Source organism: Thermobia domestica, chromosome 2 (genome assembly GCF_964235325.1).
Source record: "Thermobia domestica chromosome 2, izTheDome1.hap1.1, whole genome shotgun sequence".
NCBI classification, from domain to species: domain Eukaryota; kingdom Metazoa; phylum Arthropoda; class Insecta; order Zygentoma; family Lepismatidae; genus Thermobia; species Thermobia domestica.
The window spans coordinates 74,277,502-74,292,298 of NC_137455.1; the positions used below are offsets into that span (position 1 = coordinate 74,277,502).

Below are 14,797 nucleotides of genomic sequence, written 5' to 3' on the forward strand. Positions count from 1 at the left end.
ATTGTAAGTACTTAGGTAGTACTTATTAAGTACCCTTAATGATCTGCTTATGCTGTTCCGATCGGCCTATCTTAATGAAGAAATTTATTGATTCGAGTTCCTTTATCATGGATGATTTTGAAACAAACACACGCAAATCCGTCTCCGTCCATGGTCTAAAAAAAAGTGATCGCCAAACCGTCGATCGCGAACTACTAGGGACATTTTCGGTAGATCACGTTAACACTCCGGTTGGCTAACCTTGATTCCTCCACTGAGCTGACGCTAACGACAGGGGGCGCTGACGACAACTGCTTGTTTCTCCCGCGTAACTGCCATTGTCAGCTTCATCTAACCGTTGAGCTCCTTCGTGGCTAAGCGGCGAGCGTACGCGTCTTTGGCGTGGGAAACCCGGGTTCTATTCCCGGCGGGAGCTCGCATGTAGTTCGGATTCCACATAAATCATAGGTCTCGTATCATAGAGCCTCGCTGCTGCAAGGGACGTTAAGCTCAAAATCAACTCAACTTATCTCATAGTTGATTGTATATGCATGGGATTGTGCACGTTATGATTCTCGTGTGTATATTAGGCATTTGGTAACTTTGATAGTTTCATTTCATATTTACTCGAGATGTAAGTTTATAGGCAATAAACAAATGTAAGATTTTTTTTAAAAAGTTGGTGGTTATTTTAGTTTGTAGCTCACAGCAGGATTTAAAAACGGTAGGTAGCTCAGAAGCTTCATAAGTTTGGCGACCACTGGTCTAAAATGATGGCGCACAATCTCAAATTTGTTTTCCTAAAATAATGTCAAGTAAAATTCATTTCCAACAATGGATGAGACTAACTTGAATTTAAAGTCAGTAACAGCTATAATGAAGCTTCCAAAAATGACACACATTCGAACTCATTACCACCGTTTATTCCTAAAATGACGCTCACACTCAAACTCATTAAAACTGCACATTCCTAAAATTACGCACACTCAAACTCATTGACACTGCACATTCCTAAAATGACGCACAATCAAACTCACTGCCACCACACATTCCTAAAATGACGCACACTCAAACTTATTGCCACTGCACATTCCTAAAATGGCACACACACTCAAACTCATTGCCACTGAAAGCCTGAAATGAAACTTACTTGCTTGTCAACAATACGTATTATAGTTCACGCTCATTTGTACTCGTTGCCAATCTATATGATTCAAAATGATAGAATAATTAACGCTCTCTCATACTCATTGTTACTGTACGCGTATATGCCTAAACTGACGCTCACATTCAACTTCATTTCCGTTGATAGCCTAAAATGAAGCTTACTTGCTTGTCAATTCGGGGTTTATCATAATTGACACTCACTCGTACTAATTGCCATCGTATGTGTTTAAAATGACGCTCTCTGAAATTCACTGCCATTGATAGTCTAGAATGAAACTCACCAATTCATTGTCCAAAATGACTATCATCCGAAATCGAGATCATGACATCAGTCGAACTTTTCCCCATACGATTCTAAAATCCACTCCCGAATTGATTCCTAAGTGGATTGCTGGTTGAACCGCATTAAAAAGAAACGTTTATAGACACTTATTAATTAATAACAAAAATTATTTAGGTGCAATTATATTATTTAAAAGAGAAGAGTAACACTTACCCGTATGAATATAAGTGTGCTTTTTCATGTCAGACTTCTGATGAAACCTCTTCCCACAGTATTGACAAGGATAGGGCCGAGTATCCGAATGAATGAGAAGGTGCGTTGATAAAGTGGAGGAACGTTTGAAGGATTTCCCACACTGCTTACACTGCAAATAAATAATTGAACGTGAACGTAGAATTAATGTACACATTTGTCATACACTCTGTTATAAACAAATTAAATCAAACATCTTGAACGGAATGAACAAATGTGATTAATACCGTAGGTCATCTTAACACTTTGAGTGTCATGTGCATATACGTTATGCACACTTCACGTGTTATTCAATAGGCCAGTAAACGCTGCTGGTCCCGAAGTAAAACATCTGGTTTTAGGGCTTGGCTCCCTAAATATTAAGATTAGCCAAAGTAGTTTATATATTCTATTACGATGACTTCAAGAAGAATAAAGACTTAACCTTAAGAACGTTAAAAGCCCTGGACTATGAACTGGGATTTCGTCTTATAATTTTACTTTTATTTTTGAAACATTCATCCGTGTTCTTGTAAGAGTGGAATCCACATTCATTTAGTAAATACAGCCTACAATTTTAAAACGGCATTAGGTCGCTTAATTTCGGCAATTTCATTTGTTATACTTTTCCACATTTTGTTTGGTTAACCTTTAAATTACGGAGGGTTTAACCTTTAAACTGCGGATCTCCGTAAGGGTTTACAAAGAAGTCCATTGCTTCACTCCTATTTATCGAAGACACATGAAACTTACAAAAGTTATTGCAGTACCATTTCGAAATCGAAATATCCGTAGTTAAGACAAGAAACAGGGTATTTTGAAAACAAAATATCCTGTAGTTTATAGGTTAAACGTAAACAGTGGCGTAATATCCTCTGCTGAGGCTGTACGAGCCATCAAACATCGCACTTGTAGTGTTCTTCCTTGATGGGGTAGGCGAATGACGGTCAAGTACCTAGCTAAGGCAGCTCTTTTCACTGCTTCTATCTGGACATTGAAAGTAGTAAGGTCGAACGATTAGGGTTTAAAGTCTCTTCTGAGCATCAATGCTATGTGAGACAGGACCTACTGTTTTAAGTGAATTCTAACCACTTTTCAAGTAGATATCCAATTCAAGTATACTTATCAGGGATCAAATTCATACACAGATCACACAGAAGGCACGCACGTTAGTAATTTAAATATAAAGGGAGTCTGTTAGGTCTCGATACGAGACATTTCGTGACGACACAGAACTCCTCCAATAGAAACAGATACCGTACATTATTGAGAAGAGACTCCATTCACGATACTTTTTGAGACGAGACAGTCGAAACTCTTGTATTGTAGGGAATCCTAGTTACAGAAATAAAGACTTCGTTAGGGGCTTTACAGTAGCAAGAGTGACCACAAGAACGGTGGAATCATGACGTTATGTGCGTCGTTGAAATTTTAGGGCTCGAGAAAAGATTGGCTGAAACATTTAAATCAGTTTGCAAGTAAAAAAAAGTAAATAAAAAATATAAGAATATGCAATTATACAGGACAACACGTATTAATTAAGACGATATATAGCGTTAGAATCAGAGCATTGGAAGTCAGGGTCTTGAGTTAAAAAAAAAAAGTAAATAAAAATCGAATAAGTCAGGTTGGAGAAAACCGCTCGAAAACATCTCATTACGAAGAGTAAATTACTCCTGTTTTTTTCCAGAAAAGATTTTTCCTACATTATAGGGTTGTTAATGAAAGATTGCTAAACAATATCGTTAGAGCTATTTTCGTAAAAAATGTTTTATTTTATTTTCACCATCCAATAAACTATCCTTATTTTGGAGGATAGGAAGAAAATTTGAACTCTTCAACCTTGGGAGAATCTTATAAAAACCTTAAGTTTAAAATTTGGTCTGGATAGAAAGGAAAATGAATTGAAATCTTCCAGTGTTACGTCCCACGATAATGCCGACTGGGCTAAAGGGAACAGATGAGAAATTAATGCAATGGTATAATGAATAAAGTAGTAGGAAACGGAGAACCCCGAGAATATCCACCGACCCACGATGTTTGTCCACCACAATGCCCACTTGGTGCGAGTTGGGATTGAACCAAGGATCCCATGCACCGGCGCTGAACGCTCTATCACTGGTCTGGATACGTTGAACAATATGACTTCTAGGCGAGTATACATTTATAACGAGACGGGATCGTAAAATAACTTTTTCGGTATATAGAGCCCATGCAATTAGATTTTTTTCATGATCAACACATTCTTCTTTTCTATTATCTCTCGAAAGTTAATAATAATAATAATAATAATAATAATAATAATAATAATAATAATAATAATAATAATAATAATAATAATAATAATAATAATAATAATAATAATATTTTAAAACACATTTTTCTGACCAGAACAAAATGAATTATTTAAAAACTATACGATTTTTGTTACAGTTTCAAGGACCTAACGTCCTCTTCATCAGACATTGAAAAAAGACAGATGACAGCAAATCTTATATCTTCCTTCCTGAGAAAAATCCTGAAAAAAATGTGTTTTAAAATGTTATTGTGATTATCCAGAACTATGGAGTATATTAATAATAATAATAATAATAATAATAATAATAATAATAATAATAATAATAATAATAATAATAATAATAATAATAATTTTGTGAAGTAAATAGTGAAATTAAACCATTAAATTTTACATCTCACGGTGAGGCTAAAGGAGACGGTGATGATAAGAAATGGTAGAATGAAGAAAGTGGTTGGAAACGGGAGAACCCCGAGACACACGGTGTTTGTCCACCACAAAATTAACTTGATGCGAGCTCGGATCGAACCAAGGACCCCATGCACCAGAGATGAACGCTCTACCACTGAGCCACCGCGGTACCCTAAAATAAGTAATGTGACACTAAAATTCCAAGAGCTACGCTCGGCCAGTTGCCGCTCATGGCACTTTCAAGTGATGCTTCCCAATAAATTATCTCTCGCTTTTTAGAAGGGAGTTCATAGCTTAATTTAAGTAGCTCCCCGAGAGTAATGTTCCTAATCAGAGATCGAATTCAACACCACGCACTTCAAAGACATGTGTTTCAAAAGTTCTGATACATAGGAGCACTGAAGTTAAACACTATTTAAAATAGCAAGATAAAGAAAATGAAAAGAAAGAGCTGAACATGGAAGACCAGTAATACAATTAAAATATGTGGCGTACGTAAAAATATAGGTTTCATGCGTAAATCCTGTAGTTTTAGGACTTAAAGTAGCACTATAGGCATTATCCTTCAGCAAACGTACAACTCAAAACGCATTTTTATACCTTCCGTATAAGTGTCCAATCTATACGTACTTTTCTTATGAAAAAAAGAAATGATTAGGATTTCACATGTAGATAGCATACAGCTGACGTAAGAAACATACGTATATGTATGTAATATACGGAAGACTGTTAAATGTCAGACATCCTGCAGCGGCATGACGTAACATCTAACCGGGAAAAAGGCAGTAAATATGTAGCATATGGGTAACGTATGCTCCGTACAGATTTTCGTAGTAAACGTATAGATTTCGTAAATTTGTACAATATACCGCAGTCCGGATTAAGGATTCTTCTCAATGCAGTTCAAGGAAATAAGGTGAAATTTCAACTGAATTGGAGCTTAGACCCCTTTCAGCACCGGGGCTATCTGAAACGTGGATCTGCTAAAGCTTAACGTAGAATCCGAACCATATGAATTCCCAAAAGGAATCGAACCCGGATCTCTTGTGCCAAAGGCGTAACGAAATTTTTAGTTTAATAGCCCATTATGCTAAATTGGGCAGATGGTTTGTGAAAGTAAATGGCCATTCAAGAATTTCGGGGGGGGGGGGAGAATTAGAATGCGGCTGGAAACTAAATATCTTGAGAAAGCCCGCGAGCACGATGTTGTCTATTATACACTCACATGGCTTAGGATGTAACCAGGGAAATCTCAAGCCAGAAATGAGCACTCTATAGTGCTGTGCCACGGGAGGGGGCGAGCGAGGCGACGGCCCCAAGCGCCGAACTAGAGGGAGCGCAAAATTCGGGAAGAAAAGGATACATATAAAATTGAAAGAAAAAATAATAAAAAGTGCTCAAAATCAAAGAAAAGCAGGGTTTATTTTAGAAAATTTTCTTACGCATCGCACCAAGCATAGTGACGCTTCACGGCTGATCTGTCGACCTCACACATATGTACGGGGACACCATCATATACCCCGGACGCTGATTTACTAGAGATGGCCACAAAGTTCTGGTTCTGGCGGAACCGGTTCTCGGAAATCCGGTGGTTCTGGAACCGGTTCCGGACCTGGATCCGAAAACCCGGTTCCAGACCTGGATCCGAAAACCCGATTCCAGACCTGGATCCGAAAACGCGGTTCCAGACCTGGATCTGAAAACCCGGTTCCAGAACCGGATCTTGGGGACCGGTTGCCAGACCTGGATCCGAAGAACCGGTTCGACCTGGATCCGAAAAACTGGTTCCGGAACCGGATCTGTTCAGACCCGAAAACCGCCAGGAACCGGTTCTGGCCATCCCTATGATTTACCACGGCACGGCACTGCCATTCTACCATTGAACCCTCTTCCGTTCTGAGCTATCGTACCCTCTTCCGAACAACAGTCCTAACAAGGCACATATTAAAGAAACAAAAAAGAAAAAAAGAAAATTATGGCTCATTTACGTAAAAATGTTCTGTTTTTGATATATTTATTTAAGGGATACATCCTGTATGATACGTTAGCAACAGACGGGAATTTTAGACAGAACCAGTTAACGGTTGTTCTATAATACGGAACAACTGTGTATTCCGCTAAATGTAGTGCATATGTAATAAAAATAATCATAAAAATAAAGAAGTCAATAACACCTAATTAAAAACCTCAGAAACTGACGCATGTCTGGAGCTCATTTAGATGTTAATTCTTATTAGCAGGAAGTCGTCGGTTCGTTTTTTTTCTTCTTAAATATTTTATTTGAATTGTGTTATTAGTCGACAAGCAGATGGACTGTCTGCCAACTATTATTAGTATGCTACGACCTGCAAAAAACTTCTTTTTGTTTTTAATGACAATTTATCTTCCCATCCCTCTCCGGTATACTTTTTCTCCCCTTATGCTTTTCAAAGTTCAAATGTTACATAACTTCCCCCTAACCTCCCCACTCTTCATTTGTTACAATAATAATAAGTCTTTCTGCAAGTTTCAAGGTCGTACATCACACCTTTAGATGAAGTTTTTGCTTTTTTAATTTTTTCTTTCTTTCTTTTCAGCGTATCGCTATTTACAAAAAAAAGTATAATACTTATATTTAAAAAAAATGAAAAGAAAATTCCATGTCAAGATTCCATGTAAATGTATTACTGTATATTTTGCGGCACGAGACTTCCGGTTACAACCGGAAACTATGCAACACGTTAAACTTCCGTTTGGTAGTATTACATTTATAGTGTGGCCGACCTGCTGACATACGATTTGTGTGTCGCACGCTCGCTAGTCATTTGTTTTAATTATGGAAGCAGCACATAAAACGGCGAAGGACTACGGTTTGTTCTTTCTTGCATGAAGGCATGGGGGAGAGGTGGAAAAACGGAATTATTCTTTTCTCCCCCCTCTCTCTCTCTCTGTCTTGCTTTTGCAGTTAATTTTCAATGTAAATCTTCAATTTTATACTATCATTACCTTTTTAACGAAAAAAAGCCCAAAGATGAAAAATATATACACAAGATAAGATCCCATTGATTTGAACAAAATTATGTGGTGAAATCAAATTTTCATAGTGTAGTTTTCGAGAAAAAATCGTTTTTTAACTATTAAGATGAAGCTCATACTAACCTATGCACTAATAAATCTTTTGAAAAAAGTCAAATGTAATCTATCAATTTAACGTTCCACGATTATGCCTGGTAGGCTAATGGAGTCGGATGATTAAAGCAAGTGAATTATGAAAATGAAGTGAAATCTTTCAGATAACATCCCATGATTGTGTCCTTTAAGCTAAAGGTGACCTTGATTAAGGCAAGTGAATGATAACGGAAGAATTGGTGGAATGAGAAAGCGGGAGGAAGCGGGAGCACCTCTAGGAAACCCACCAACACGATGTTATCTATCACTGACTTGTTTGACCGAGTATCCAACCAAGGACTCTACGCAGCAGAGGTAAGCGCTCTACCACAGAAACACCGTGCCCCCTTCAAGTGAATGATGACGGAAGGATTGATGGAATGAGAAGGTGTGAGGAAACAAGACTACCTCTAGAAAATTCACGGACACAATGTTGTTTACCACAAACTTTCTTTACTGAGGATCAAACCGAGTCATTCTACCACTAAGCCAGCGTGCTCCCCTCAAATGAAGATGAAACCTTTCAGTTTTACGTCCCACGGTTATGCCGGTTAGGTTAAAGAAGACGGTGATGATGAGAAATGAATGAAATGATGGAATGAAGAAAGTGGGAGGAAACGGGAGAACCCCGAGAAAATTCACGAGCACGGTGTTTGTCCACTACAAAGTCCACACGGCGCGAGCTGGGATCGAACCAGGGACCCCAAGAACCGGAGGTGAACGCTCTACCACTGAGCCTCCGCCCCCCCTCAAATGAATGATAATGGAAGGATTGGTGAAATGAAAAAATGAAAAAAAAAAAAAACGGGAGTATCTCTAGAAATTGACATTGAAAAAAGCTGAAATATCCAAGCTGGAAGCATTTGAAATGTGGTGTTGTCGCAGAATGCAGAGCATATCATGGACCGAAAGGAAAAGGAATGAAGACGTACTAAAGAAAGCTAATGAAGGACGACAGATCATGAAGATAATAGGAAAAAGAAGAAACAGCATTCTTGGCCATCTTATTCGGCACTCCGATTGGATCACTGTACTGAAAGAGGGAAAGGCAGAAGGAAAACCAGGAAGAGGAAGACCAAGGATAGAATACCTAGATGCAGTTGCAAAGAAGAGGCCTTATCAGAGTATAAAACAGCTCTCCATAGCGAGAGAAAAGTTTTAAAATTTTCATGTTGCCTACCAACCTATGGTTGAAGTGAACAAGAAGAAGACCTCTAGAAATACAAGGACACTGTGTTGTCCATCACAAACTTACTGGGCCGGGGAGCGAACTAAGGATCCTATGCACAAAAGGTAACTGCTCCACCAGTGAGCCACTGTGCCTCCTCAAGTAAATGATGATGGTGGAATGAGAAACTGGAAGGAAACGGAAGTACCTCTAGAAAACCCACGGACACGATGTTGTCTACCACATACTTGGCTGGGGAGCGAAAACTAAGGACCCCACGCACCAGAGATAAGCGCTCTACCGCTGAGCTACTGTGCCCCTATCGAAATTATACAATGTTAAGTAGCAGTTTGTATCTTTTATTGCTTTATTTCTCCTAATAGTAACATATATACGTCTAACAATAACATACTACTTGTTAACGTATGTATAAGGATTTATAAAGTAGTTATATTAACTAATATAAAGTATGTATTAATGAGTATTATATTTCTTGAAATTTTAACGAAATTTTGAAAAGGAAGTGCAGTATAATAAAAAGAAGGAAGACAAAGTGGTAAGTTTGTATCAAAAAATAGTGATTAGAAATCTGGGGTATGCGCCTGAGCGTTCATAAAAGATATGAAGAAAATTATTAAGACAATATATTGTTATATTGTCTGGTTAAGACAATAAATTGTTAGCATAAATAGGCATGAAGTAATAATGGCAGATGAGGTAGTTTGGTATAATCGGAATTGCAAGAGCGTACAACTGGAATTAACTCGCAATCAGAGACCGTGGATCTCTTTCTCACAATCCAACATCTGAAAACGTTCTAGATTTCAAAATTCTCATTTAATAATAATAATAATAATAATAATAATAATAATAATAATAATAATAATAATAATAATAATAATAATAATAATAATAATAATACATTTGGAATGGAAGTAAGCAAACCGTGTAGGGTGTATCAATTCTCACAAGTCGGCATCACAAAATATTCTACCTTTGATTTCAGAACTCTTCATCTGACAAAGCTTATGGGATTTAGGTTAGGAGATTAAGGAGCCATTTCTCCCAATCCAGTATCTGAACACCTAAACAGATTCTTCCTGAACATTTTCAGCTTAGTTCTTCAAACGTTCCATTATGTTCGTTAGAATTCTTTTCGAATAGTGTTGATCCGGTACAACTGTGCTGTGGTGATTCAATTATCGAAGATTGTTATGTCAAACTTCCATGTTCCACATTTGTCAAAATCCTTAGAACTGTGATTACGTGATCGTGGGTTTCCTTCAACCAATCCAACGTTAGGAAAACACGTAATTCAACCAATGGCAAAAAATGGTGCCATTCGTTCGAAAGTACATACGATTGCAAATAATATATTTTGAAATATAATTTGGAATATGTTGAACTAATAGGTCAATCTCGTGTGGCTTTACCTATAATTGTTGAGATTTTCTTTAATGCATTGAGTGTATTATTAATAGTTTGTCATTGGATATGATTACAGCAGTTATTTCAGCGATTTAGACCCTATACACGAGTAATGAATAGAAATATAATTTGCAAGAAGGGGAGAACTATATGTATACATATACCTAATTACAGATAGCAATGTCCGTAGAGGCAGTAGATAAATGATAAAACAAAGAAGAAGAAGAAGAAGAAGAAGAAGTCAAATGCATGCTGTTATACTACTCTTCTATAGCGTGAACAGGTGACGTATATGAGCACGTGTATCCCACACAAAGCTTTACCACAAGCCCCTGTCAAACACGCAACCGTACACGACAATATTCCTTTCTCCTCTTTTTCTCTTTCTGTAAATCTACATTGTTCTTTCCTGAATCAACACGTCCCTTGCCCATACTCCTTCTTCCTCCCAAGCACTACTGTCGGTGCGATCATGGCTTGATATTGTGCTAACATTACTTATTAAACATAATTTTTATGACGAGGTTTAGTCTAATCGTTTCGCAATAGCAATGTATGAGTGATTCATCTATATGTGTTTGTGTTATTTCTATTTTGCTTCGGGTGAATAACTTTTTTTTAAAAAAAAATTATAAATACATTCTGCATTTGCTTAATATCTAACAGTTTTTTTTATGTAGTTTCTCTTAGTGGTAAAAGTGAGGGGGAACGCGGGGGACGCCATCCCCCTGCCTCGAAAAATATGTACGGCGCCCCTTAGATCATAAAAAATTACAATGGGCAAAGATAGGCAGGGGGAACGGCCTAACGTTATGCCGCTACCTACCGTCCCCCTACCTTTTCAGATCCACTTTTACCCTTGGTTTCCCTTTATTCTTTTTCTAAGTAGCTACTACGTTAGTATATTGTCTCTTCTTTTTCCGCAAAAATTTGACTAAACTTCAAATCCCAACTTGGATGGCTAATAACTCTGGAACCAAAGTTCTGCACTGGAAAATATTATACATGCTTACTAAGAAAGTCAATGTGTATCTCAATGCCAAGTTTGGTCAAATGAGTTCTATAGACGTCATATTGTCTTTGTGATTCTTTTTAAAAGAAAATATTATATTGCATAACGCAACTAATAAATCTCTGCCGCACCAGGAAGTTTGCTAACTAAATATATAAAAGCCCTACAGCAAAGCAAAATGTGGATACACGGAATTTAAAGACTATTCACTGAATAATATACTACTAGGAAATTGTTAAGAGTCTTCATCCCGGCGAAATTAAAATACCGCTAATTTTACAGTAATTATGTGATATCTTCAAATAGATAAAAGATAATTTAAATATGGAACAAGAGCGCCCTAGACAATATTATTTTGCGTGAGGTACCGTTATCACAAGTCACGTAGTGGCTTTATGTTTTCAGCTGTTTAGAAACGCGAAAATAAATGCCGATTTTCAAAATGGCTCGAAATCGAAAGCAGATAAGTGAGTCGTGGTAACGGTTTTTCATGTAAAATGATATTGTCTAGGGCGCTCTTGTTCCACATTTCGATTACCTTTTATCTATTTGAAGATATCACATAATTACTGTGAAATTAGCGGTATTTTAATTTCGCTAGGATGAAGACTCTTAAGGATAAAAATTTGTCTTTCTTTCTCTGTTGTCCGAATTGCTTAACTCGAAACATTTGTTAGGGACAATTATTGTTGTCCACAAGAAATACATTTGCAAATCGATATGAGGCGCGAATTAAGACGAGACGTGAAATTTCAATGAATCTCGTGGACAACAATAGTTCACCCAAATCTTAGATTTCAAACTGTCTTAGAGAAAACTATGTACAGCAGAGCTTCACCTATTATCTTTAAGTCGTTTTTTTTTTTTTTTTTTTTCGAGAGTACCAAGGATTCAAATGATTATCGCAACCAAGTGTTTGTAGTTTGAGGGAAATTTCATGGGTAAATATTTAACAAAAAGGGAAATAAAAGGGAAATTTTCGATAAAACGTGAAAATCTAGGTTCTAAAAATTCTCGCACGGATTGATTGACCAATATAAATGCTTAAATTTTTCTTTGTTCTTCAAAAATAAATCAGTACAATAGTAGTAGTTTTTGTATGTGTGTTTAAAGTAGCATAATTTGTACCCATTGTTGGCTGGGTGTATTTGTGTGTATTTTTTGTTTAAAAAAATGAAAGAAAAGTTTGAAAAAAGGCAAAAAAAAGTAAATGAATTGAGCAAATGTGGTTGACACTTCCTTTAATATAGCTAAATTGATCTTATCTCATAACTTCTGTCATAGGAAATGGATACTCAACAAACTAGGGGAAAATATGATAGCAAAAGGTAAAATTTTGCGTCAATCGAGGGAAATTTTCGTAAAGAAACCTACGAACACTGATTGCAACACTGGTGAAGGAGAGGCGAATGATGTGACAGTAAAATAATCGTTTGTAGAAGGCAGCGCGATGGGGCAAAATAGAAATTCTACATTGCTGCAGAGATATGTGTGTGTCTTCCTCTCTGACTGGATATAAATATGCGTGCAAAATTTGAAAGAAAATAAGATTAGATAGACATGGGTGATTTTTTAAAATAGGAAAATGTGACACCAACATATAAACAGAAAAAAAATCAGTTAAGTTCTGCAATATTAGTTTCCTAGGACGAGGGATATATAAATTGATGCATCTCATTGAGCTGAACAAAATTATATTGGTAAGTGTAAATTCTCATGCTTAATTTTTGAGAAAATCAAGGGGAAAATAATACTTCTGTAAACTTAAACATTCTTACTGTACGATAACCATGACGATACGTACAAAAACCATGTCACTTATTCAGATGAAACTATATTGATGTACGGTATACCCTCATCAAAGTATACTCTTCAGTATGACACTACAAGACAACAGTACAGAATAGGGATGACCAATTCCAGAATTTAGAAAATTCCTGATTTCGGAAAAATTCCGGAATTCAGAAAAATTCAGGATTTCGGAAAAATCATGGAATTTGGATTTTTTCAAATTCGGGAATTTTCCTGAATTCCGGAATTTTTCCTAATTCCAAATTTGTCCGAAACCCGAAAATTGAAGTTTCAGATTCTGTAAATTAAATTTTCCGAAATCGGAATTCCGGAAAATTTTGGACATCCCTAGTTGATTAGATATAGGCCGAAATAATTAGCAACTCTTCAACAGTAACTTTTGTTTATTTTTTTTAACTAAAATGTTGTCAAAAGATGACATTTATGTACGTCAATCGATAATTTACATCGAGCTGAACAAATTTAATATCCTTCTGGATTAACTATCATGCGTAGTTTTTGACAAAACTAAGTAGAAACGAAATTTTAGGGCGCTAAAGTGTTTCGTTCGTTGCTAATAATTTTAGATAGTTTTATTCAACTGGAATAGATTACTCTGTATTTACGAAGACTGTCCAGAAAGTAACAGACGTTTTGACGTAAAATAAATAAATAAAGTAATAGAATGAACAAACGAAATTTATTATATACATTTGAATGGTAACTCCTAAGCTACTTTTCCACATAATCGCCATGCAAATTAAGGCACTTATCAAAGCGCGGCACAAGTTTTTCAATACAGTACAACCCCTCAAATCCGAACTAATTGGGGCTGAAGATTGTTCGGATTTCGGGGGGTTCGGATTACCCGGGAAATAATATTACGTACTTATTTCGTCACTGAATTAGCGGTAAAACAACGACTGAGGTTAGACAGGGTGGCAGTGACCTTGATTGGCGGGTGTACACTCATGTCCAAAATGATTGTCGCATATCAATAACTGTCGTCTTGAAAGAATATAATTAGATAATGATTTAGAATAAGAATTAAGTCTAAAAATGTTAAAACCTTAAAAAAACTAAATTTGTGTGATTAAATCTATTTTTTTTTCATTTTCCAGCTGTAGTTATTTTTTTCTCCTGAGAACGTGTTCGGATTTGCCGGGTTTTTGGATTTCTGGGGTTCGGATTTGAGGGGTTGTACTGTATAGTCATGATAGAAATCTGCCGCTTGCAATTTCAACCACTGGCTTACACCAGCATGCAATTCGGCGTCAGTATCAAAGCGTTGTGTACCGAGCCGTGTCTTCAACGCTGGGAAAAGGTGGTGGTTGCTTGGCGACAAATCCGGGCTGTATGGTGTGTAATCGAACACCTCTCATCCAAAACCATACAAGGGCTCTCGGGTACGCTTGGCCATGTGTGGGCGTGCGTTGTCGTGAAAAAACATCTTCGCGCTAAGTTTCCCTGACATTGACCTGTGTTTTTTTTTAACAAAACTTGAATCACAACAAGCACCTCACAAGAGACAGGATTTTCTATTGCAACGTACATTCTAACACATCATAGAAAGCACAATGAGAACGTCACAGTTCTCACACTACCACAGCTGGGATGCGTACTGAGTGTGATAAAATTCTGACATCAATATGGCGACTCTAGCCACGCATACTGCCACGATAGGCCAAAACATCTAGGACTTTCTGGACGGTCCTCGTATTTATTTATAAAATTGTACATTGTTAAGTAGCAGATTGTAGATATTGTTGCTCATCTTCTTCTTACAGTGACGCGCTTACTACTTGTAAAAATATCGTGTAGCTAAATGACTTGATTTTGATCTTTTACGTTGCCATCACGACAGTCGCATGCAGGAACGGAAAA

At 36.9% G+C, this 14,797-nt stretch overlaps 1 protein-coding gene across 1 annotated transcript in view; it reads right to left on the minus strand.

Annotated features, from left to right (window-relative positions):
* LOC145672847 (uncharacterized) overlaps positions 1-14,797 on the minus strand; it is a 72,962-nt gene that overhangs the window by 24,576 nt on the left and 33,589 nt on the right. The window contains exon 5 of the mRNA XM_081742001.1: positions 1,643-1,793. Coding sequence (XP_081598127.1) covers positions 1,643-1,793 — 151 coding nt within the window. The remainder of the gene's footprint in view (positions 1-1,642; positions 1,794-14,797) is intronic.